The sequence below is a fragment of the Oryctolagus cuniculus genome, chromosome 10, assembly GCF_051225735.1.
Source record: "Oryctolagus cuniculus isolate XC-2025 breed Fujian yellow rabbit chromosome 10, ASM5122573v1, whole genome shotgun sequence".
Lineage (NCBI taxonomy): Eukaryota > Metazoa > Chordata > Mammalia > Lagomorpha > Leporidae > Oryctolagus > Oryctolagus cuniculus.
In genome coordinates, this window is record NC_142876.1 from 66,851,327 (window position 1) to 66,876,755 (window position 25,429).

The window sequence follows — 25,429 nt, forward strand, 5'->3', positions numbered from 1 at the left end:
ATTTGTTTTGGCACCAAAATTGTCTTTTTTCTTTTTTTTGTTTTAAAGATTTATTTATTTTATTTGAAAGAGTTACACAGAGAGAAAGAGAGGCAGAGAGAGAGAGAGAGAGAGGTCTTCCATCTGCTGGTTCACTCTCCAGATGACTACAAAGGCTGGAGCTGTGCTGATTCGAAGCCAGGAGCCAGGAGCTTCTTTTGGGTCTCCCATGTGGGTGCAGGGGCCCAAGCACTTGGGCCATCTTCTTCTGCCTTCCCAGGCCAAAGCAGAGAGCTGGATTGGAAGTGGAGCAGCCGTGTCTTGAACCAGTGCCCATATGGGATGCCGGCACTGCAGGTGGCAGCTTTACCCACTACACCACAGCGCCGGCCCCAATAAAGTGTCTTTTAATCCTGCTTCCCACGAACCTTTCGGAGGGCCGTGATATTCCAGGCAGTGACAAGGGTGTGCTGCTGGCTTTCTACCTGACCGTCTCAAGTTAGCCTTCCCTTCCCCTGGTCTAGAGTCCCTGGAGTTTAACCAGGAAGGAGTGCGGTTCAAGCCCCGACCACATAGTAGGGGTGTGTGTGTGGCCCTGTCCCCCACTGCCTAGTCTGACCAGTTGCATCATGGGCATGCCGAGGGGTAGAGGAGACACCTGGGAAATGCCCCTGGTTCCCTCTGAGAGGGAGGGCTTTGCAGTGCTTGCTGGCCACCAGAGTTGTGGCACACAGCCGTGGTGTCTTTGCAGACGGACCACAGGACCTTCCCGCACGGGCCCGTGCTCCCGGGCTGTGTGGCCTGCGTGTGCTGTTCTCTGGGTGGGAGGCCCCTCGGGCTTGGGCAGTGGGGGTTTTAGCAGTCGTTTTCCTCAGACCTGTGGCCCCGTGCATCTGAGAAGGGCGTGTTCTGTTGCAGTTCGGTGTTGGCTGGGGAGGCTGGTGCGTGTGGCGAGGACACATCTCGGCCACCTCCCTGCCTTCACTCTGATCTCCTTAGTGCTGACACTGGCAGGCAGCCGCACGCGACTCCTGGATCCTTCTTTTCCTGGCGACACCGTCGAAGCCACTGGCAACCCAGACAGACCTGCCTTCTCCACAAAGCACTTCCTGTGCCTCGAGCTCCACCTTTGTCCCCTGGAGCCTCGCCAGGTCACGGGGCTGCTGTGTGCCATCTGATTGGGCATCTGTGTACTGCGAGAAAACCCGGTCATTCTCCCAGTGTCTTTGCCTACCTTTTCTTAAAGAAGCCCTTTCTTGACCCTGAGGAAGTAGGACGTTTTCAGTTGGGCAGTGCCGATGTGTCAGCGCCGTGCAGGGCAAGCAGGAGGCCCCGGGAGCGAGCCTCCCGGAGCGCCGTCCGGGGGTGGTCAGCGCTGCTCGTTATTCCAGGAGAACGAGATCCTGACGGAGCAGGAGGAGCTGCTGGCCATGGAGCAGTTCCTGCGGCGGCAGATCGCCTCGGAGAAGGAAGAGATCGAGCGGCTGCGTGCCGAGATCGCCGAGATTCAGAGGTACGGGGCGGGGGGCGGGACGGGGGGGAGCTGGCGAGGACGTTTGTTTTGTTTTTTTAAACGTGAGCATCATTGCTTCAGTCCTCAGCTCCTGCTTGGAATCAGGCATCGGAGCATACTCATCTTTCAGTTTCTTACTCATCACGCCTTAACAGTGGTGTGGGGCGGTGGTTAGATGCCGCGTCCCGTGTTGGAGTCCTGGGGCTCGAGTCTCAGTGCCCCTGCCCACACCAGGGTGTGCCTGCCGGTGCACACCCTGGGGGCAGCGGTGACGGTTCAGGTGCGTGGGCCCCTGCCCCTCCCCGCGGGAGACCCAAATGGGATTCTTGGCTGCTGGCTTCAGCCTGGCCCAGCCCTGGCAGGTGGATGGGAGACCTGTCTCTGCCTTTCAAGTAAGTTTCAAAGTTGGGGCGGCTGCGTTAGGCGGATCAGGAGCCGGTGGTGACCCTGAAGGCAGGGCCGTGCAGGCGCACCCCTGAAGCTGCGTTCCCCTCTCGCCCTCAGCCGGCAGCAGCATGGCCGCAGCGAGACCGAAGAGTACTCCTCGGACAGCGAGAGCGAGAGTGAGGACGAGGAGGAGCTGCAGATCATCCTGGAGGACTTGCAGAGGCAGAACGAGGAGCTGGAAGTGAGTCCTGGGGGGAACGGCCCCAGGTCCTGGGCTGGCAGACCGCCGGGAGGGCGAGGGGAGGACAGTGGGGGCACCTGCCGAGGCCCTCTCAGGCCGGGGCGGGGGAGGGGTGCACCTGCTCCTGACTCTCACACCACACGCAGCCTTCCCTGCCCACTGCAGGCAACTTGGGACGGTCTGGTTTCTGTTCTCACAGGTGAACAGGAAAGAAATGCTAGTGGGAGAAGGGCCGGTGTCCCGAGTCTCCATGGGCAGAGTGAGGGTCCCCCTACGGCCGTGAGGGAGAGCGCGCCTGGAGACAGCTGCGTGGGGGAGGGGCTGCAGCGGCTGAAACTCCCTGACTCACCCGGATAGAACCTCGGCTGGCGCTTCGCCTGAGGGCCAGGAGAGGACATCCCCTTTGTAGAACGGGGCCTGAGAGCAGGGGCCAGTTGGCTTCTCTCGTTCCCATGTGTTCAGCTGCCGGGGGAGACCAGCGCCCCATCCCACCCACTGCCCACAGCTGCTGCCCGTGGGGCCGGGGGTGGAGGTCAGCGAGGCGGCCTCCTAGGCTCCTGCTGGAGACCCAGCCGCTGCAGGCCTGTGGCAGGGCAGGAGGGTGGGGGCTGAGCCCCGGGGTCTCTGTTCTCTAGACAGGCCGTGCATTCTCGCCGCTTTACAGATCATTCTGTAATGCTAAACAAGAAAGCATAATGCAGAATCAGTATGTGTAGTGCAGGCAGAGCACCTGTGGGAGTCATGCCGTGGCGTAAGCAGGACGGTGTTCTCGCTCGGCTGGTGCACGGTGCAGGCCTGGCACCTCCACACCGGCTTCTTCCACTTGGCGTCCGTAGCTGGAGGGGGGAGAGGAATCCAAGCCCGCTCCATCGTCCCGGGGCAGGGCCACCAAGGGGACCCAGCGCTTGCACTCACACCCTGACCGCAAAGGCGCCAGGGCGGCCGGGCAGTGGCCGCTGACGGGGCCGAGACCGTCCTGCCCTGCGGACCCCTGGCCGAATGAATGCAGACTTGGAATTGGAGGCAGTTTTCTGCAGTTTGACTAGCAATTCCAGACTTACAGTGGTGCCATTCACAAAAGACAGACTTTTGAGGCACATCTAGGTTTTTTTTCCCTGATGCCCCTAATTGCTGCGAGGCCCACTTGTAGTTTCTCCTTAGTTAAGGAAGGGCAGTTCAGAAACCGAAGTGAGTGACACTACTTAGTGAAGTCGGTGTTTCCTGTTGCTGCTTTGATGTTTCCCGGTGTTGCCTCTGCTGTCACTGGGAGCCCAGTCCATGTTCCTTCCCATTCTGAGTCCAGGTGCGTCTGTGCCCATCTGCATAGTCCCGCTCCTGCCCCAGTCTGTTGCCTCACGACTAAGTTGGCTAAAACAAAGCTAGACTCCTTGTAGGAGGCCCTGGCCGACTGCTCTCTGCGCCTGGGCCGCCGTCCTTCTGAGCTGCTTCCGTGCGTGGTAACTGCCCTCTTGTCGTTCCTCAAGATCAAGAACAATCACTTGAACCAGGCGATCCACGAGGAGCGCGAGGCCATCATCGAGCTGCGCGTGCAGCTGCGCCTGCTGCAGATGCAGCGAGCCAAGGGCGAGCCGCAGGCGCCGGAGGACGAGGAGGCGGAGCGGGAGCGGGAGCGGCGCGGCGCGGACGGCGGCCCCGAGCAGCCCAAGGCCGGCAAGGAGCCTGCGAAGCCGTCGCCGAGCAAGGACCGGAAGGAGACGCCCATCTGAGCCGCTGGCGGCGCCCGCGGAGCCCTCGGCCTCTGCGTCTTTACTGTACATTCTGTAAAGACGGCTCCTCCTGCCGCCAGGGCGGCGGCTCCGGCTCCAGCTCCCGGCGGCTCCTCCGCGGCGGCCCGCCCGGGCCGGAGGACGGAGCAGCGCCCCGTGGGCTTGCAGGGACGGATGAGTTTTCCAGATAGTGTCAGCTTATTTGAAGATTAATTTTCTTTGTTAACTTAAAGTAACTATTTTAACCCTTGAGTGGCTTCTTTTTAAACCAAAAATCGTCTTTCTTTGCTTTTGTATCACAGCGGAATCAGGACCTCTTTCTCATTCCAGGGGGGGAACCAAACCAGGTCCCTGCGGCCTGCTGGGGACGCCTGCGTCCCGCCCGCGGGGCCTCCGTACCGAGTCACTCTTGCTCGTGCCTTTCACACCTTCTCGGTGCAGATCACAGTCACGGGGAGCCGCCTCGCCCTCCCACTCCCCTCGGCCCCTGAGCCCCGGCCTCCGACGGCCCGCTGGGCTCGCAGGCGGCGGTCACTGCCAGCGATCCGCGAAGGCCTGCGCCCTGACCACCACCACCCACCTCCCGGGACAACCGGAGCGGCTGGGGTTGCTTGCTCGGGCGAGAGTGTGCGCGGCCTCTGCCTGAATAAGCCATATACATATATATATGCTCTGGGGTGTGCGTGTGTGTATATATGTATATGCTCAAACGAAAGCTGTCCCTCACCGTGTGGTCTCCGGAAGCTGCCCACGGCCGCCACTGACAAGGGGGAGCGCCAGAAATGGCCCCTTCCTGGAACGAGCCGGCTTCCCGGGCCGGGCTCCCCCTGCGGGGTAGCACCGTGAGACAGGTCGGGTCTTGGGGCTCCCGACAAACCCCACACGCACTAAGGTGGTGACGACAAACCCCACCCGAGGGCTCTCCTCCCCCCCCCCCCCCCCCAGTTAGTATTTATTTTCAGCACCTGTTCGACGCGGTTTTTTATCCTCTACCTATTGCACTGTTGTGACTTGTTGGCCATTATTTGATTTTTGTACGAGAAAAAAAGCTTTGTTATAGAAATCAGCATACTATTTTTTTAAATCTGGAGAGAAGATATTATGGTGACTGAAAATATGGTCAGGTGTCAAATACCAATGTATCAGCGCCTTCTAGCTGTCCTGTCAGTACATTCATCTCACATTTGCCGGCAATAGTGATGGTTTCCTTTTTGTTTGTGTAAACTCTAATTTCTATCACGGTATCATGGATTTTTAAATTTAGCATTTCATGACAAAAGGTCTCAGCGTTGGTTAACTCATTTTTGCCAGGACCATTATTGATCAAGCGAATAAATTCAACAGCCATTTGGGAAAAAAACAGTGTCTCGGTGCTTTTGTGTGGGTTCTTTAACACCATTGAGTCCCGGTTACAAGTAAGGCATCCATTTAATCTGTCACCCAGGCAGGTGTGGCGGCCACGAACCACGGCTTGTGCCTGCAGCTGCCTCAGCCTCGCCCTTAAAGACGTGCCTGCTGCTCTGTGAACTTGCCTTAGCCCGGCCCCGTGGCCTGGGCCCGTGGTTTCTCTGAGCAGCTTCTGGGGTGCAGGAGGCAAGAGCTTGGCCCGTTGTGGCGCAGTGCGGCTCACCCGGGCAGCAAGCACTCAGCCCAAGCAGCCACTCCTTGGCTAGTGTGCGGGGTCAGGTTGGTCTGGAACAGTGATTGTGGTTCCTTGAAAGTGCCACAATCAAAAACTGTCACTTCAAGCTCAAACAGCTGGCTTCTCTGGAGCGCTAAACTTAAGTAAACGTATGGACTGGTTAGGTTCTTGTTTCTGGAAGGTTTTGGACACCCTGGCCTGATGTCATTCAGTGTTGGACCTGGAAGCAGTGGTATTGGTGTGAGCACTGGGACCAGCCTCCCAGAGGAAACCAGTGCCTGCAGCTAGTTCCACGGGACACTGAACACGCACTGAGCCAGCCATTTCCCGTGCATTGTCAACACGAGGCCTTACACGTTAGAGTCAGCCAGGTTGATGGAGATGGAGCTGCATCTGGGCTTTCTGCAAGGGCACCGTCCTGATTCTGTGTCTCCAGTCTGAGCCCCGACGTGATGGAGGCCCTGCCCATTGTTATCACATGTGGCACAAATGGTAGGGCCTGAGCCCATCACACACCCAGGCCTTGGTAAGGTGATGCGCTCGGAGGTGAGGTGGGTGTTGTCCCCTCCATGTACAATTAGCAAGCTTTTCTGGTGAGGTGAGGTCACGAGACCCAGGCAGAGTGAGCCTGGGCAGAGGAAGGCGCAGGAGCCCCGAACACCACCTGCCGAGTTCGGCGAGCACCACCTCCCCTTCCTGCCCCCCAGCCTGCAACAAGGGGGTTTACAGGCTGCTCCGATCCTGAGCCCCTGCAGCCGGTAGACCACGGCTCAGAGCAGGCTGTTTTAGTTCAGCCAGCACACGAGGGCTCTTGCTTGCAGCAGGCTCTAATTTCTGTTCCAAATTCTTCCCCTTGGCTCCTGCCTCAGCCCAGGGCAACATCCTGTCTGTACTCTGTGAGGTCCCAGCAGGACTTGGTGGCCACAGAAACTGCCAGGACTGGAGGGCCCCGGGGGCTGTACCCAGGAAAACCTTACCTTGTGGCCCCTTCGTTCAAAACCTGCAGTAAGTGGTTTCTTGAACTTCTCTCTTCCCACCAGAGAGGTGGGAATTCCTGCACTTGGTAAGGCGCCTGGCCTGGGTGTTGGGCCCACACTTGCTCGTGGCCCGCGTGGTCTTTGTGGTGCAGATACGGCCTCCTAGATGAACCCAGTGACCCTGACTACCCACCCTTCTGTAGGTGGGAGGCAGAACTGTGAACTGCAGCTGGTGCCATCGCCAGTGTCACTGCACACATGGCCTCTGTGGGGTCACTTTGGGTCCAGTGGTCAGAATGGACAGATATGGGGGGTTGGGAGGAGAAACAAGCAGGGCTCTAATCTGAATTGAATGCACCCCGTCTTGCCTCCCTCCTTGGGCGAGAGGCGTCTGCTGAACCTTCCAGCGACAGTGAGACAAAGAACCAACCACTTCCTCCTCGGGAGGATGTCTGTAGCCAGCTGAGAAAATTCCAGAGTTTCTCACTTGGCAGTGAAAATCTTGCTTACATCTCTGGCATGAAGACTGCTCGCACAGGAGGTTAGGTCAGGGCACCAGGTCTCCGGGAGGGAGGCTGGCGTCTCAAGCTGCTCCTGATGGTCCCGTGGGACATCCAACAGCACTACTCAGTAGCTGCCCTGTGTCCAATGGTGGCATCATTAACGTGAAATAAATCTGATCAGGTTGAAATACTCATATGCTGAAATTATGGACTAAAAACTTAAATTTTTGCCAAATCTGAATCAGCAAAAGTTGACCTAAAAGAAGAGAAGACCTGGTGGAAGTAAAGCCACAGCAATGAAGGCTGCAGAGGGTCAGCCAGACCAAAACCTTCAGCAATGAGCTTCTGTTTTCTAGGAAACCCTTAAGGAAATTTCTCCAAGACAAAAATTATACTGGCTTCCTGGTGTTCCCTCCCTTACACGAAAATTAACACTGAATTTCTGTTTACAGTCAAAATGTTCTGAAGGTCAAAACCTCTGGGTGGAAGTGTTCATTTTCAAGACAGCACCAGATGACCTTGACTTTGGAGTTTCCAGAAGAGTAATTTGAGGGTTGTGTCTCCCCGCCACGCTAATGGAAGTCAGCACACAGTTTCCTGGGGGAAACTCACACGGGAACTCCGTGGGCTCCCACCCATCCTGGTCACTCAGAACCCATCACAAGTGCCCTTTGGAAGGGGTGGCCCCACCCCAAGCCCCTCACAGGGCTCCCCAAGGCCGCTGCCCTCCGCACCTTCCCCGGGGGTCCTGCTCCAGGTCCCGCACTCTACAGGATGAAAGGCAGGAATGAGAATAAAACAGAGCTGCAGTCTTGCTGTTTCTCCTGTACCTCCACCAGGCTTGCTTGCTTCTCTGGTTGGGTGAGGGTTAACTTCACAGAGGCCGTATGCTTGGTGATGGGGTGCTTAACCGCTTCTGGGTCTCCCGGAACCTTGCACAGAAGCGCTGCCACACTTGCCCCATGAAGCTCAGGTCCCAGCCTGGCCCCTGCTGCCCTCATCGCGGCTCTGTCTGGCCCCGTGCTGTCTGATGGGGCCCTGCCCCAGCCCCTCCCTGGTGTACTGAGCAGCCTGCACCCTGGAGATGGCTGCACCCCCAGGATCACGGGGATCTGCACCTGCAGGGCTGACGGCGGCCCAGCTGACAAGAGGCTGTCCGGGGCAGCTCAGGACACGGGCAGGGCTGCCGGCAGGAATTCTCCAACTCCGCGGCCATTCAGAGTTGGAGGGTTCTGGGGAAACCACAGCCGTCTGGCATCATAGACATTTATGGCATTGAGACAAAGGTCATAGACCAGCAGCCCCTCAAAGCCACCCAACAGGCAGGCAGGTTCCCAGCAGCTGGGGAAAGCCAGCCAGGCACCCAGAAAGCACCTCTGAGCGTCCCTACAGCCAGAGCGGCGCGGAGGTGAGGGCCTGGGCCAGGGCCGCGTCCAACTTCCCGAATTCTCTACACTCGTGCACGTGAAGTCACTGCTTCTGCTTTAAAAACCACAAAACAACAAACAAAGACCCTGTGGCTCTGAGTGAGTGATTCTCATGTAACTCAGAGCCCTGGAACTGTGGGAGACAAAGTGTGTAACAGAGGGCGCGGACCTGCAAAGCTCGGCTGAACGCGACCACGCGACTCTGCGTAAGGCCGGAGCTGCCCTCTGAGAAACGCACCCGGGCCACCGCATGGCGAACCCGAGGCCACTTCCACAAACTGACAGGCCAAGGGCCCCGGCCCGCCGTGTGGGACTCATCCGTCTGGGCGGCACCTGTCACTCTCCGTTCACGTGTTCACTCACGTTCCGGAGCGCAGACTCCTGGGTTGTGACGCCACAGCAACCAACCAAAGGCTCACGTGTAATAGCGTGTGCGGAGAGCAGCCGAACATTCCGAGTCCACACCAAGGCTCAGGGGAACCTCTCCGGCCCGGCCGGGGAGCCCCCACTGGCTGAGTGAGTAAACCAAACCCAGAGAAGCACCACGGGGACTCGGCCCGAGGGCTCTTCGACCTGGGGCTCATCAGAGCCGTCTATGACACAGCACATTCCGGCTGCAAGATGACCCTGGGGGAAGCAGGGCAGCTCTTAGCGATTCCCATCCCACTGATGAAGAAACCGGGGCTCTGAGCTGCTTTAACCCCCAGGAGGCCTCACTCACCCTCGGAGGCTGCAGGCAGCTCAGGGGGCCCAGGGAGCCCCTGCTGTCCGCCAGGAGAAACCCCGCCAGCCAGGCAACATGGCAGATCTAGAGACCACCAAAGTCATGAACAGACATATTTTAATCTGGCCTCCCCATTTCATACTAAACCATTAACACCGGTCACAAATTGCATTTATTTGCAGACATCTAGAAAACAATCAAAAGTGTATATATCTCTCTATATAGATCTTATTAATAAATTTTATTTGGACAAGAGAACTTGTGCCCCAACGGTTTTAAAGAGCATGATTAGGGACTGCAACACTCCCCAGAGTGGTCACAGGTATGTACAGTGTGTGAAGAAAGCTGCACCTCAGAGCTGATCATGATCAAGTTAAAAACACCTGACATACAACACGCGTGCTAATAAATTTCCTTCAGGTCATGACCAGCATGAAAGACATCAGGACACAGATACTCGGCGAAGGTTCCGTAAATGCATGCAGCAATGTGCTGCACGGAGAGTTAAAATCAGGTTCTACTTTAGTGTTAGCATCAAGCCCTTGGGAGAAATCCAAATCTCCTTTCCCATTTATACACGTCAAAAACTATTCACACGCGGGGCGGGGCGGGGCGGGGCAGGGCTGGGCGGCTGGCCCCGCGCCCCGGCAGGTCCTTGCCTTGGCGGAGACGGTCAGGGCTAATACTGAAGGTCTCTTTCGCGTCCGCCTGCTGGCTGTAAGAATTTCATGTATCGGTGGTTAAAGAAAACCAGGAGAAAGCAGTGCAGGTCTCTGGGAATCTCATCTCTTCCGCAAGGAAAATGCTCAGCCAATTCAAGTTTCATTCAGTCAGGAAGACAGAAGAATTTAAGGCTTCGGTGACAATTATAATCCTCTGAGAAATTATTTTCCCTTAAAGTCAAGATAAGATAATAGTGTTTACTGTACTTGCTCTTGACTGTTGGCATCCCTGGCATCAGGTGTAGGCAACTTGTACCTGCGATTGAGTCTGCAAGAGAGGAAGGGGCCTCCTTCCCAAGGCCGGCCCGGGTCGCGCGTGCGGGAGCGCCCACGGAGGCAGGAGAGACACCACGGGCCCGGCTTTGCTAGTAGGTCGAGGAGGCCGTGCTCAGGGCATCTTCGGAGATTTTGGTACTGGCTGGGAGGACGCTAGCAAAATACTTGACGTCGCTGTCGCGATCCATCTGCAGAGCCATGACCGTCTGCTCCACGGCCTCCTGGTGGCAGCCGGCCGAGGCCAGGAAGTAGTCTGCAAAGCAGGGGCGCACAGGGGAGGAAGGGGTCAGGGGGTGGCGGAGCACAAGCATGACAGTGCTCAGTCACGAGAAAGTGTGACTTCACACTAGCACGCCACACGCCACGCCGGGTCACACACAGTAATCGGCGAGAAGTAGGAGGTTTAGCCTGATTACTTCTATGATCAGCTAAATCTCATGCTATTCGATGACAGCGAAGGAGCATTAAAGGAGACTTACACTTCCTTGCCATTAATTAGCTTGTAAACAGGGTAAGAGCTCCAGACGCCATCAACGTGCGCGCGCACACGCAGCTATAAAGACCAGCCCAACTTTCCCTAGCCATTTCCTCTTCACTGTGATTTTGAAAAAGCAGTGATACTCCTTTTTCTCGGAAGCTCATCAGAGCCTTTTTCCCTCGTCACTCCTGCATTCCTGCACCCACTCCACTGACGCGGCACGGGGTGGCCTGCCCGTGGGGACCGGCGATCTCCAGAAGTAGGCCCCGGGCAACCGCCCTGCCTACCAATGATGGCAGAGGGGGAGGGCAAGCAACTCTGTTTCCCCAGCCTCAACCCCAGCAATGGAGAGGGGGGGCAGGCAGGCTGCAAGGCTGTGGTAGATGCCCAAATGTTAAAACTACTAGTTTCAGGTTCCAAATGACACAATCAGTGTGTGCCCAGGATCGAAGGTTCTCTTGGCACAGCAGAATGCTGGCCTGCCTGGCCCGTCAAGAGAAGCGGCGCTACCAACACCTCACACCCTTTGCCCGCCCGGTGCGCTTCCCGCTGGTCCCCCACTTACCTTTCTCCAGCAGAGTCTGTCTTAATGTCTTTGCGAGCAGCACTCTGACATTGGGAACCCTGTCGTTGGCCAAGGTCAGCAAGTGGGGCATCAGATGCAGAGCAAACTGGTCCATGGGGAGGCAGTCGTCTTCAATGACCGTCTGCGGCAGAGAGCGAGCAGCGGCACGCTGTCAGCCCGGCTGCACAGAGGCAATGCGCGCTGACACAGCCTGCCTGCCACACCCTGAGGGGACACATTTTACCTCCTGCTTTTTCATCGAGACTCCAGAACCCCAAACAAGGAGGACACGAAGGAATCCCACTGCACCTCCCCCTGCCACCACTTGCACACCTGCACTGCAGGCCAGACAGGCGGCCCTGGTGGGTGACACAGTGTGTGTGCCTGCAGGGTACACTGTATGCGTATGTGTGACAACTCATGCACACGGACAGTGCAGAGTACACGACACGGTCCATGTACAGACAGCAGCATGTGTAGGCACGGTCCATGTATGGATGCACAGCATGTGCAGGCATGGTCCATGTATGGATGCACAGCATGTGCAGGCATGGTCCATGTATGGATGTACGGCATGTGTAGGCATGGTCCACAAACGGACGACAGCATGTGTAGGCGTGGTCCACGTACGGACAGCAGCATGGGTAGGCATGGCCCATGTATGGACGTATGTATGGACCATGTGTAGGCATGGTCCGTGTATGGATGTACGGTATGTGTGGGCGTGGTCCACGTACGGACGGCAGCACGGGAGGCCTGGTCCGCGCCAGCTTCAGAACCAGCTCAGCTGACTGAGGACTGAAAGCACCAACTCAAGAGGAAGAGCCGGAGACGCTCAGATCGGAGGTCAGACGACCGGGTGGTCAAGCTCTACTTCTTAAGGAAAAGCAAAGGGTGCAGGAGAAGGGAGGGCAATAAAAAGGCAGCCCAAGCGGCGTACCTGGCAGACAAAGACGAAGGCCTGCCGCCCAGACCACTTGGGGCACCTGCCAAAGTTCTCTACCAGCTCATTGATGAGGTCCACCCCGAACGTCGGGGGCGTGGCCATGTGCAGCTTCTTCACCATCTCGCTGACCTAGGAGGAGAGCGTGGAGGAGTAAGGACCCCTTTCTGCTCTGGGATCTTACTGAGCTAGAGGCCACTGCAAAGGTGCATACATACCAACTTGTAGGAGATCCAGCGAACAGAAGACACTTTGTCTGCACACAGATTCAGAGCAATGGGGCGCAAATAGTCATAAACGTCCCGGGGGCTGTACAATTCTAGAAGCAAGATCAGCTGTCTACAAACACACAAGGAAATGCAGTTACCGTTTCAAGGACAGACAGTCGAGAAAGGGCTAAGTGTGTGAAGCGCCTGTAATTCTGGACACTGAGTCCCTGGGAGATGCACACAGAGAGCATGAACTAGACAGGCCTCTCTGCCTGCCGTCCAGGGAGCGCCTCTCCCCGAGGAACGGAGGGACACCGAAGCCGCAACACTGCGCACGGGGCCTGGAGTGCAGGAAGCCTGCCCTGCTGTCTGCCGCAGGGCTGCGCCTACACTTTCTCCACAGCGGTGGTTACCACGTGCCCAGAAGCTTCCATCTGCAGGCTGGCTGTCTCAGAAGGCCAGGCCAGCAGCCTGCAGGAGCCTGCTGTGCACTCGTCCAGCCTGTGAGTGGCTTCTTGGGGAAGGGGACACTTGCCGAGGCTGACAGCAGCCAGGGGGCCCTCCACGACTGTCCTGCTGCGACCAGCCAGAGCCCAAGGTCAGCACGACACCCAGCAGGCTGACGGGAGCAGCTGCAGTGACACCCGAGGAGACAGCCTGCACAGGAATGGGAGCTCTGCCTCCCAGATGCTGTCTAAGCGGCAGAGGGAAACTACAAACACGGATGCCCAGCAGTGCGTGCGCCTGCACACACACACACACACACACACACACACACACACAGCGGAACCGTTCCTCAAGGAGAGACACACACACTGATTCTGACACAAAAGTTCAATGTAAAAATCCCGAGCAGGTCTTCAGCTTCAGTGTGGGATGCAGAACATCACTGTGATGCCAACTCAAGGGGCAAAGCGCTAAATCTCTTCCTGAGCCTATCAGGCACCCAACTTCCAACTGGGGAGAGACAGGACTCGAAGGGCCTCCCAGGAGCCTCGGAGGGCGGGGAGAAAGCAGCCGCAGCTGTGGCCAGCTGGGGGTGGGGGTGGACTGGGTGTGGCCGCCACAGGGGAACTCGCCTCCCCCTGCTCAGGAAAGGACCAGGGAGGGGACCCTGAGTGGGCAGGAAGTGACTGATGGGTGTCAGGCGTCAGGCCAGCGGTGGCACCTCCACCCTTTTCCCATACAAAGCAGAAGCCTGACGCCTGCCCCCAGCGGGCACTGGAGGGGCAGCCGAGACGCAGTGGCGGGGAGAACACTCTGTTCCAGCAAGCGCTGGACCCCGTGAGGAGGGATCCAGCTCGGACACCAGCTGGAGTCTGCTGGCGGGGAGGGCACACACAGCCTCCCGAAGCTGCCCCAGAGATGAGTGGGAACCAAAGCAAGAGAGCACCAGTCCCCAGCACGCAGGGGTGCGGACACCAGACAGAGCCCCCAGCACTCCGCTCCCACCCTCAGCACTCCACCATGGCAGCCCACAGCCGAACTCAAACCAGCTCCCTGCAGACCACAGGGGCCAGCAAGACCTGCACTGCAAGAGAGGCCGGAGGAGCACACAGGCAGGAACCCTGATCCACACAAGGTACAAAGAACGTAAACATACATCCCTGCAAGACAATCAGGAGAACCGGGGAACTTACTCAGCCAATTCCGCTCGAAAGCGCCAATTTCTGCTATTATCCGTCACCAAAAACTCCTGAAGTTGATAGAGATATTCTCTTCTCTTGTCAATATGAAGAAGCTGAGGCAACCAAATAAAGATGTTTTAAGTTAGCCAGGTTGGGTACAGACATCCTTTCTCTCACTAGAGTGCTTGAAGACAGATTATAATAAGGTCAACTTTTCTGAAGAAATAAATGTAGTGCCTATATTTAATTGTTTTAAAATAGGTAGGTATTCATCTTTTCCTATATAGCTCCATTTACCTTCAAGAATTATCAGCTTTAAAGTTTTTTTTTTTAACTTACTATTTTTTATCTGAAAGGCAGTGAGAGACAGAGAGCACACATACTCCCATTTGCTGCTTCACTCCCCAAATGCCCATGACGTGGGCCTGGGCTGGGCTGGAGCCAGAGCCAGAGCCAGAGCCAAAGCCAGAGCTGGGAATGCAACCCATGTCTCTTAAGCCTGGGCAGAGACCCAACTACCTGAGCCACCGCCTGCTGTCTCCAAGGTGCACATCAGCAGGACGCTGGAGTCAGGCCTGAAACCCAGGCAACCTGGCCATGGGCATCTTAAGCAGTGTTTTAACTGCAGGCTAAACGCCTTGTCTCTCTTCACCTTCTCCTGAGTCTGCCAGTGACCAGCACGAAACCCTACAGTACCATGGGCGTTGCGTTTCATAGCTCTCACCCGCTTCATTCACAAGACACGCTTGTGACCGAGAACTCTGAAGACAGGGACTCTGCCCCAGCCAGGGCTGCAGTCCCGTGGAGGCACTGTGATAACACACTGCAGGTGCGCAGTTAAGAAGCTGAGCAGAAAAAAACCAAAGGATCCAAATACCTGTTCTACACATGTTTAATGGTGGACAGTCAACAACAAGAGAACTCCTTGTTTTAAATGGAAACAAGTAAACTCAACTACATCAAACATGTAACACAGAGGAAATACAGCCGCAGCCCGAACGTGGTGCTAAAGACAGAATGTGCTGAGGCAACCTTGAACATCACTAGCTGATTTGATGTTGGAATCACTATTAGTGGAGTAATTCTGAAACTATTTCATGTATGTTACATTATTGAGCAAATGGTATTTTATTAAGATTTACTCTTTTTATTTACTTGAAAGGCAGAGTCAGAAAGAGAGGAGGAGAAAGAGAGAGAGACTCTCATCTGCTAATTCAGTCCCCAGATTGCCTCAACTGCTAGGGCTGGGCCAGGCTGCAGCCAGCAGCCAGCAGCCAGCAGCCAGAGCTTCTTCTGGGTCTCCCACATGGGTGCAGGGGCCCAAGTACTTGGGCCATCTTCCACTGCTTTCCCAAGTACATTTGCAGGGAGCTGGATCAAAAGCGGAATGGCTGGGTCTCGAACCAGTGCCCGTAGGGGATGCAGGCGTCACAGGCAGGAGGCTTCACCTGCTACACCACAATGCTGGCCCCACAAATGACATAAAGCCACTGCCTGTGGGCCAGCATTCCATATGGATGCCAGTTCAAGTCCCAGCTGCTCCACTTCTGATCCAGCTCCTTGCTAATAAGCCTGGGAAAGCAGTGGGGAAGATGACTCAAGTGCTTGGGCCCTGCACCCACAGGGAAGACTGGGAAGAAGCTCCTGGCTTCAGATAGGTCCAGCTCTGGCCATTGTGGTCATTTGGGGAGTGAGCCAGCAGATGGAAGATCTCACTCTCTAACTCTGCCTTTCAAATAAATGTATAAATATTAAAACAGAAACAAAAACCTCTCAGCTCTGAAGCCCTGACTCCTCAAAGCTGTAAGACATGACACTTGGGGAGCACTGAGCACTCCTAGGGCCTGAACCTTGGCTTCTAACACCTCTCACCACAGGAAGGACCAGGGCTGACTGCAGGCTGGGCAGGGAATGGAGCTGAGCCTGAGAGCTAGGACATGCTTCACATGGGGGCAAACCACAAGGGCACAGGAGACAGCTTAACTTAAGGGGTTCCTGGAGCCAAATGGGATGCTCAGAGCAAACAGCAAAGGAACACTGAAGGCAGTGGGCAACCATCAGAAGCTGGAAGAGGCAGGGAGAGACTGTCCCCTAGAGCCAACAAGACGTAGACTCTCAAACTGTCAGAGGGCATGATGTTTCAGCCCCCGAGGTTTGTGGTAATATGCTACAGCACCCTGGGGACACCAATCCAAGCAGGGCCCAAGAATGTGCTCCTGTGACATTTTCAGGGGGTGCTGACACTGCTGGTCCTGGGACCACCCTTTTGAGAACTGCTGGCTCTGACAGGGTTAATCAGGGAGAATGCTGGAGTTGCCACAATGCCTAGAGGGCCTGCTGGCTTAAGTCTGGGACAAGGGCAAAGGGTGGAGCTGCAGAAGCCAGCCTGGGGCTCAGGACACAGTTGGGGACACTGAGGCCAGCGCCTGCAAAGCACTGGGAGAAAGGGCGGTTTTGGCTTTTCCCTTGTCTACCCCGAGGAGGAGAATGCCACAGGCACCAGAGAGGCCCATTCAAATGGGATTGGACTAAGAAGGCCTCATCTCCACCTCTAAACCCTCTTTCAGGACTAGGAGCATGTCAGGGCCACAGGACAGAGGCGGGGGCAGCAGGGTGCTCAGGGATCGACACAGACCAGCCACACTGGCCCCAGGCTGCAGGGTGGCTTGGTCCAGGGAATGACACTTTGCAACTTTTTCTCACTACTGATTTACTTTTTTAGTTTTTTTCACTACAGGGCAAGACCTTCACCACCATGACCCACATCCCTGGATCACTCCACTTTCTCTCCCATGGTCCAAAGGGGGACCCTCCGGCCCAGTTCTCATGAAGGCTGTAGGTACTACGAAGCACTGCCTTAGACAAGAGCTAATAAAAACGTGGCATCATCCCCTTGTAGCAGATTTTTTTTTTAATTTATTTTATTTATTTGAAAGGCAGCTTGAGAGAGAGATATGATATATATATATATATATATATATATATATATATATATGAGAGAGAGAGATCTATCTATCTATAAGAGAGAGAGATCTTCCATCGTTGGTTCACTCCCCAGGTGACCACAATAGCCAGGACTGGGCCAGGCCGAAGCCAGAAGCCAGGAGCCTCATCCAGGTCTCCCATGTTGGTGCAGGGGCCCAAGGACTTGAACCATCTTCTGCAGCCTTCCCAGGTGCATTAGCAGGGAGCTGGATTGGAAGTGGAGCAGCCAGGATTTGAACAGGTGCCCATGTGGGATGCTGGCATCGCAGGCAGTGGCTTAACCGGCTGTGCCAGTGCCACACCTGCAGCTGATTTTTTTCATTTTCGTGTTTTTAAAGTTATACTTTTGAAACATCTAGGTGGGGGGGCCGGCACCGTGGCACAGTAGGTTAATCCTCCACCTGCGGGCAACCCATATGGACGCCGGTTCTAGTCCCGCCTGCCCCTCTTCCAATCCAGCTCTCTGCTATGGCCTGGGAAAGCAGTGGAAGATGGCCCAAGTCCTTGGGCCCCTGCACCCGCGTGGGAGACACAGAAATCTCTTGACTTCTGGCTTCGGATCAGCGCAGCTCTGACCGTTGCCAACAACCATTTGGGGAGTGAACCAGCGGATGGAAGACCTCTCTGTCTCTTCCTCTCACTGTAACTCTACCTCTCAAATAAATAAAATCTTAAAAAAAAAATTTGGTGGATCTGAGTTGGACTGCTACATTTTAAGTTTTTTGTAAGTCAGCAGATTAACCTTTTCTTAGATTTGAACAGGTTTTTCTTAAGGACAACACAACAGGAAGGCATGGGTGAGGTAGGCAGGTGAACAGTAGTGGTCTACCCTGCCTGGGGACTGACCTGGTCCAACCCCACTGCAGGACCAGTGACCCCCGGGACTAGCTCGTGAGCTGATGATCTACACAAGCAACATGGACATCAGGCTTCCAGGCCACCTTCCACGTCCCTGGCTGGAAACTCACCAGCACCATCAAGGAGACATCAGCTGTGATGTGCTGGGAGCCAATGACCAGATGAGGGTCTTGAACCAAGGGACGTTCTTGACCACACTCATGCCTGGTGTAGATGGACATTTCTCCCGGAACACAGGCCAGGGTGAGCACCCAGGGAGCACTGGCCTTATGCCAATTCCATCCTGCTCCCAGCTCCCAGGGGATTTTGGCTGTGCCCCACACACTCACGGTCAGGAAAGCAAAGGAGATGAGAACTGCCGTCTCTCCTGCCACCCCACTTCACGTTCTGCGCGCCCATTCTCAGCGCACCCCTTGTGTGATAACTTCCTACTCAACAGCATCTCCACATAGCAGGCCCCTACAAATCAGCAAAAATGACCCTCGGAAGCAAAATAAGTAAAATGAGAAACAAATATAATTTAAAATTTATAAAGTGAAAAACGGTTGGAAAACATGGAAATATGCTCAGCCTCACCGGCCGCTGGGGAAATGAAGAGGAAGACAATGAGATGCAGTGTTTAAGCGGCAGACTTCAAAGCTTTGTCTGTGAGTGGTGCTGCAGGTGGAGAATGTGCTCTTTTGCCCCCTGCTGGTGGCTGAGAGGCAGAGATGACAGAAATGGCTAATATTACACTGAATAAAACCCCAGACCACACACTGAGAGTCTACTTTCAAAAAGGAGGAGGGAGAGAATGGATAGCTTATCTTTCCATGGGATGTTAACAAATAACAAGTAGAAGGAAGCAGGAAAATAATCAATCAGCATTTTACAAGCAACAGTGACAACTGATTCAGCCAAGAGTCCTGTGAGGACGGCCAAAGCACTGGCCACGAACCAGGAAGGAGATGGGAGTTCAGAAGCACCAGCTCACCAATTACTTCTCAGTCACAAAGGTCAAAGGTCAAAGGTCCTTGGAAATGGAAAAACCAAACTGACGCTACAAGTGACGTCAGATTGGTAACGGAACTACCATGGTGTCACCCAGACGTGACGTGTCTGGAAAACACATGCTGCCCCATTCAGCTGGACAATGTGTCTGCAAAAGCCTGTTTACCCAGAAGCAAACATTGTCACGGCAGACAACTTCAAACTGGGGGCACTGTGCACAACTGAAATGGATTCTTGACAATGTCAATGCCATTCAAGACCACAAATCCAGGGAAACAGTTCTAAAATTAAAGAGAATGAAAGAGACATAACATTTACATTTAACGTGAGCTTTCTGGCTGGATTCTCGGAGATAAGCTAGAAAGGATCTCACCGGGACAATCAGAGAAATTCTAACAGGAACAAAACAAAAATTTAATACAATGCTAACTTTAGAAAGTAGGATAACAACTACTTTTACAACTCAAAGCTGAGAGTTCTAGGACTCATTTTCAAGGCTAATGTCCTAATAACAGCATTCCAAGATTAAACAATTTATAAAAAGTCAGACGTATTCATTGACTAGCAGATCAGAATCCCTCATCAAAGATCTCCTGAAACACACAGAATGCCACCACATTTAAGGTTCACGAACATTTTTTAAAAACCCATTTTATTCAATAATTTTGAAAATGAAAAAAGGTACAAATGTTTGGAACCATGATCTAACATCATCTAAAAGTGAAATTTAGCATGATCTTTTAAAAAATTACAATGGGGAGCAGGTATTTGGTGCCATGGTTAAGCCACCGCTTGGGATACTCTCATCCCACACTGAAGTACTTAGTCTGGGTTCTGACACCGCTCTCCACTCCAGCTTCCTGCTCATGGGCACCCTGGGAGGCAGCAGGTGCCGGCTCAAATAGCTGGGTCCCTGCCGTCCACATGGTGGACTCAGTGGTTAGAACTCCTGTCTCTCACACACATTAAGATTTGGTGTTTTTTCAAGTTAAAATGATACCAGTAAAGCAGATGAGAATGGGACTACTCTGTCACATCATCAACTCAGGGCCAAATTTTCTCAAAGGAAACATATAGGCATCCATCTTGGTGACAGCCGAATATAAAAGATTTCAGACTTACAGTGGAATTTTAATGTTTTTAAGAAAAATAATTTGAAAGTTACCTTCAGAAAATCATGCAAATGTTTAAGGACACCTATCCTGACTTCATCAAGGTCTTTTAAAAATCCATTAAAAATTGGAACCAGATCTGCAGCTGTCAACTGGTCTCCAAGAATAACAGCAAGCTCGTGGATGGAGAATGCTAATGTTCTTCGAACTTTCCACTGCAGAAACAAAAACTGCATTAGTCAGCAAGTGCCTCGCTAGGACTCCAAGTATTAACTCAGAAAAATTAAATCAGAATGTAAGTTACAGTTTTAATAATAGATACTAAGTTTTTAATGCCTATTATGTGTCAAAAAATGATGACAGAAAAAACTTAAACCTCTACAACATTTATCATCTCTTTTAATTTATGAAGGAAAAAACTGCCTGTAAACAACAAGTAACAGTTTTGCAGCTGTCGGAACACTGGGTTCTGAGCGTGCGGCCCCAGCCCTGGCTCACTAGTACCCAGGGTCATCCCCAACTCCACTGCTCCCTTTCAGACTCTGGGCTGCCTACCATGGATTAAAAAACAGCAAAACTTGTTTATGAGGAACTGACAATTTAAGAAATCTGAGAACAGGAAAATCATCTTCATACAGGCCTGGAAAACAATTTTGAAACAGAAATTTTTACTGTATTACTGAAAACCTTAAGTTAAAAACATCTTTTCCTCTATGTTGTCTTAAACTTAAAACTTTTACATTGCTATTTAACTTAAAATTCGACCTACAGACAAGCAGGTTATAGGAAGCGCTCACTGCCCTCCCCAGCTAGGAGATGCCCTTCTCAGAGAATAGATGGATGTGTGTCTCAGAGACATTCTGCCCTGGAGGGGATGGGAGGCACCGGAGCCCGGCTGTTGGGAGCCTGCCTAGCTACCCTGGCAGCCAAAGGCCCCTATCCCATAGGAATCCCTAGAGTTCCATGGAATAAAGATCGAAAGTTACTCCCAGCCGCCCAGCTGCGTAGCTCCGTGCTGAGAAGTGGTGCCAGGGCATGGGACAGCAGGATGTGCACTGCTCCGCCTCTTCCACTTTCACAACCGTGCTGAACACACTACAGTTCTCATAGGTTGAAAAACTCTCTTGGGATCTATAGTGCAAAAATCAAATAAGCATTTATAACAATTTCTGGGGGAGGGGGAATTAAATCCTATATTCTCAAGAATTAACCTACAGGTAAAGTTTGGACAGTAACTATTTGTAAGTTAGGAACTCGGGCACACTAAGTAAGATGACAACTTCTAAGGCCTTGGGGCAAAATGAAGCAGCTAAACTGCAGAATCAGAGCAGAACGCTAGCTCTCGGTGTTACTTTTAAGCTCTTTCATACATAATTTACTGAACCCCAATTATGTACTGGACACTAACAGAAATCCTTTAGATTCTGAAAGCCAGAACATCACCCTTCCACACGCATGTTCCGTTCCTTCCTAGGTGCTTCCTCACCTGCATGTCGGACGCCAGGGTCTCGTAGGTCTCTCTCAGGCAGTGCCAGTTCTGCCTGCCCAGCGTCAGGGCCACACCTGGCAGGCTGTAAGCACAGTGCTTAGCGATTTCAGTGTCAACCGTCTGTGCACGAGAGGGATCAGTCATGGATAAATACTGATCTAACAAAGCCTGGGGTACAACATCCTATGAAGGAGAGATGACAGTGACACATTTGGTGCAGTTTAAACACATTTTTCAACCATTTAAACACAATATTAGGCAAAATTACTTTTAAGCATATGCATTTTATCACAGTTCTAAGTACCTAAAATTGGAAAGAATTCATAAGAAACACACGCTATGGGAAATCTATAAATAAGCAAAAGCAACTCTAGGAGGACAATTATAAATTAAGATCTTAGACAACAGCTTAAAAAACATTCAGGATTTTTTTTTTTTTTTAGATTTATTTATTTCAAAGACAGAGTTACAGAAAGGCAGAGAAAGAGAGAAAGAGACAGAGAGAGATGTCTTCCATCCACTGTTTCACTCCCCAAATAGCCAAAACAGCCAGAGCTTGGGTTATCCAAAGCCAGGAGCCTGGAGCTTCTTCTGGGTCTCCCACATGGGTGCTAGGGACCCAAGGACTTGGGTCATCTTCTATTGCTTTCCCAGGCCAGAGCAGAGAGCTGGATTGGAAGAGGAGCAGCCGGGACTCGAACTGGCACCCACTTGGGATGCTGGCGCTGCAGACGGCAGCTTTACCCGCTATGCCACAGCACCGGTCCTGACAATCAGGATTATTAAAAGACAGAGCAGTACCTTTCAATGCAGGCAGAGATGAGAGTCTGATGTACACCCACCCTAGTGAGTGAAACAGGTAGTCTTGTGTACACTAGCAATATGTTTTTAAAAAAACAACGAAATCCTGCCTGAATTAGATGGAAATTTAAGTCCTATCCATAAAACATTTGAGTGTATGCATATGAGGACTTGCATAAATGTGAGGGACAGAAGAATGCATGTGTCTGTGTGTCCAATGCAGCTGCAGAAGGACACCTGAAAGCAGCAAAGTGGACCAACAGGGGAGAAACACCAAGCAGGAAACTCACTGCAGCCTGCTTTCCTTTCTGAATCTTGAGCACCATAAACTTACTACCTGTAAGTTATTTAACAAATAAATGAACATGAAATTCATTCAAAGAATAAGATAATCTGTGTACATTGACTTGATATCCACTCCTGACAATAATTCAGTCCCAGAACCAAGCATGGGTAGACAATCACAATGAATGCAGCACTGCTTGCAACAACAAAACCAAACTATAACCAAAAGCACCTGTGCCATGATTTCAGTCACGGCACAGAGGTCAAGATGCTGTTTGGGATACCTGTACCCCACACCAGCCCATCAGAATGGCTAGGTTCCAAACCTGGCTCCACTTCTTTTATAGTTTCCTGCTAATGAGCACCCTGGGAGAGAACAGGAGATGGTACCTGCCACCCATGTGGAGACCCGGATGGAGTTCTGAGTGCTGGCTTTGTTCTGGCCCAGCCCTGGCTGTTGCAGGCATATGGGAAATGAACCAGTGGTTGAGAGATTTCTCTCTCTTTGCCTTTCAAATCATACAAAGTTTTTTTGTAAAGAGGCGCTGTGTGAACCCTCTGCTGCTGCGCTGTGGGAGCTCATGACCGGAGAGCTCCAAGATACAACTATAGGGGGAAAAAAAAAAGGAAAGGCAAAGCGCAACCTGCCACACTGCGGTGACTGCATGCACACACACACGCCTCCCCATTCAGAATCCAGGAAAGGAAGGCAACCTATTCTCAACGGCACTTTCCTCCTGGCTTCCTGCCTCTTTGCACATTTGAATCTCTGAAATCCTGCCGTATTCTGTGAATCTCAGCAACTTCAGCAGGATGGCAGGACCACACCTGATTTTGAAAGACAAAAAGGGGGCACACGTGGAAGCTCGGGTGCCCACAGATCCGTGAGGGCACCCCGGAACCGAGATTCCGGTCGCACTGAGTGAAGCGCGCGACTCCAGGGCGATGGGGAAGAAAGGACGACTGCACATTTGTCTCTTCTATCTTAAAAGCACTCACAAAGGAAGACTATACCAGATCCGAAACGGGCTTTAAAAGGGAACTACGGACATGCACACAGGAGAAAGAGGCTGGTCACTTACCTGGATTTTGGACTTCCTTTCCTCTTCAGGGCTGAAGCTGCTGTTGGTGCTCAAGTCTGAATCGTTATGGATATAGTGAAGGGAGGAGTCCATATTCTGTTAGGATAAAGCACCCAATTAAAGCAGTGTCCCGGCTCTACGTTTTCTCCATTTAATCTTACTAAGTTACTTACCTCCCAAGAGTGCCCAAAGATACAAATACATACAAATCTGTCGTGTTTTAAAACGTTTACAAACATACCTAAGACCTCCTAAGCACGTCCCTGCCTTAAATCAAACTTGCTGAATGGGATGCACGAACATGAGTTCCAGAAAACCAACAGTAACTAGAAAGCAAGTATCACAGATCAGCCCGTTTACAAAACAGTGCTGAGAGGGTTCTGTCCGTCAGCTGCCTCAGAGGCCACGTGGGCAGACAGAGTGCTGCTTCTACTATCTAGCAAGGCTGTTAGTACGATTTTCATAAACACCAATTTTTTACCAAAAAAAAAAAAAAAAAAAAAAAAAAAAACAGAATTAAAACACTCAAGAAAAACAACCTTCCCAAATGCAGACAGATCATAACAGTCCAATCTCCAGTAAGCGCTCAGGGCTTGATTTCAAGGCACTGGTGTTACACAGACTTCTAACTGCACCGATGTCAGCTGACAACGATCAGAACAGAGATGCAGTGAGGTGCTGCGAAGTCTCTCCCTGCCCACAGTGTGCGCGGAGGCGCTTTCCTAAGCCCAGCGCCCAGCAGCTAAGGCCAGACTAGCTGCGATGCCGTCCTTCTCCACACTCACATCAACAAGGGTAGCACATGATGCCGGCTTCATGAGGATGGAGCAGGAAATGAGGGGAGGGCTACACAGAGGAGCTACAGGTAGGCAGCGAAGACGATGCTAGTGGCAGTACCCACCCTCACACTCCAGAGTCCAGATAATGCCACTGGCCCTCCGCACCACGGCCTCAAGTCCCGATCTTCCACTCAGAATACTGTGTTGCTCGCTGCAGTGAAATGGTCCGATCAGAAACAAAGCACCTCTCCAAAAAGAAAAGGAAAGAGTTAATCACTCTTGATAAAGGGCTTTGTTTCCAGTAAGACTATTTCACTGCAGTGAGCTAAGTCAACATTGGGTCTACCAAGTGGTCACGGAGACAGGCCTGGGCTTTGCCACTCCAGGCATTTAAAAGGACACTGCTGTGTCAAGGACAGGCCATGGTGAGAAAGACTACTGTTGCTTTATGCGAAAGGAAGAGCTGAAAACCCAGCAACAAACAGAAGGCACTAAGGACAAAGTGATGAGCTACACCTCCTCCCCAACAAGAGACTTCTGACCGAAACTGCTCTCAGACGTGGGCAAGACTTGACAGAGTTCGTTACCTCAACAGCATCGCTGATTAAAGGCACAGAATCATCCTGGCTTATTTTACAGTTTGGTAGCTCATTTATACCCAGATCATCTTCCAGGTCACTTCTCTTCTCTATGCCGACGGCCTCCTCATGGGCATCCAGACTGGATGCACGCAGTGCAGCGGACAGCACCTCCACCTGGGCTGTGGGCAGAGGAGGACACACAGTGAGCAAGTTCAAGCTTCCCCAGTTGCTTTACACACTACCAATGAAAGGTGTAATTTTTTGACATTGCCATCAAACAGCTGAAAAAAATTTCTACTGTAGGAAATCATTAGTTTTTCAGAGAAAAAGTAGAAAACTAATATGCTTTCATGAGATTAAACATTTATCCACTACTGTACATTATTCTGCGTTAGTATGAAAGAGAGATGCTATCTAATTGCTGGAGGCATGTCCAGTGTATTAAAGGAGTCAAGTTCAGGGTGAGTCGCTATGTTTGGTAGTGTGTGAATCAGACTGGCAAGGCTTACTTACTACGCTATCTTAG

At 52.6% G+C, this 25,429-nt stretch overlaps 2 protein-coding genes across 9 annotated transcripts in view; one reads left to right on the forward strand and one right to left on the reverse strand.

Annotated features, from left to right (window-relative positions):
* Positions 1-5,207, forward strand: part of RALBP1 (ralA binding protein 1) — a 44,718-nt gene extending 39,511 nt beyond the window's left edge. For both annotated transcript variants that reach the window (XM_008261040.5, XM_089305898.1), the window contains 3 exons: positions 1,371-1,492; positions 1,997-2,120; positions 3,605-5,207. In XM_008261040.5, the coding sequence (XP_008259262.2) occupies positions 1,371-1,492; positions 1,997-2,120; positions 3,605-3,847 (489 nt within the window). In that variant the 3' untranslated portion in view covers positions 3,848-5,207. The remainder of the gene's footprint in view (positions 1-1,370; positions 1,493-1,996; positions 2,121-3,604) is intronic.
* A 4,067-nt stretch (positions 5,208-9,274) lies between these two features.
* PPP4R1 (protein phosphatase 4 regulatory subunit 1) overlaps positions 9,275-25,429 on the reverse strand; it is an 83,936-nt gene continuing 67,781 nt past the window's right edge. For all 7 annotated transcript variants that reach the window (XM_070050488.2, XM_070050487.2, XM_089305899.1 and 4 more), the window contains 9 exons: positions 24,910-25,082; positions 23,544-23,639; positions 21,373-21,558; positions 19,940-20,101; positions 13,954-14,054; positions 12,323-12,443; positions 12,102-12,236; positions 11,162-11,303; positions 9,275-10,371 (listed from right to left, as the gene is read on the reverse strand). In XM_070050488.2, the coding sequence (XP_069906589.1) occupies positions 10,208-10,371; positions 11,162-11,303; positions 12,102-12,236; positions 12,323-12,443; positions 13,954-14,054; positions 19,940-20,101; positions 21,373-21,558; positions 23,544-23,639; positions 24,910-25,082 (1,280 nt within the window). In that variant the 3' untranslated portion in view covers positions 9,275-10,207. The remainder of the gene's footprint in view (positions 10,372-11,161; positions 11,304-12,101; positions 12,237-12,322; positions 12,444-13,953; positions 14,055-19,939; positions 20,102-21,372; positions 21,559-23,543; positions 23,640-24,909; positions 25,083-25,429) is intronic.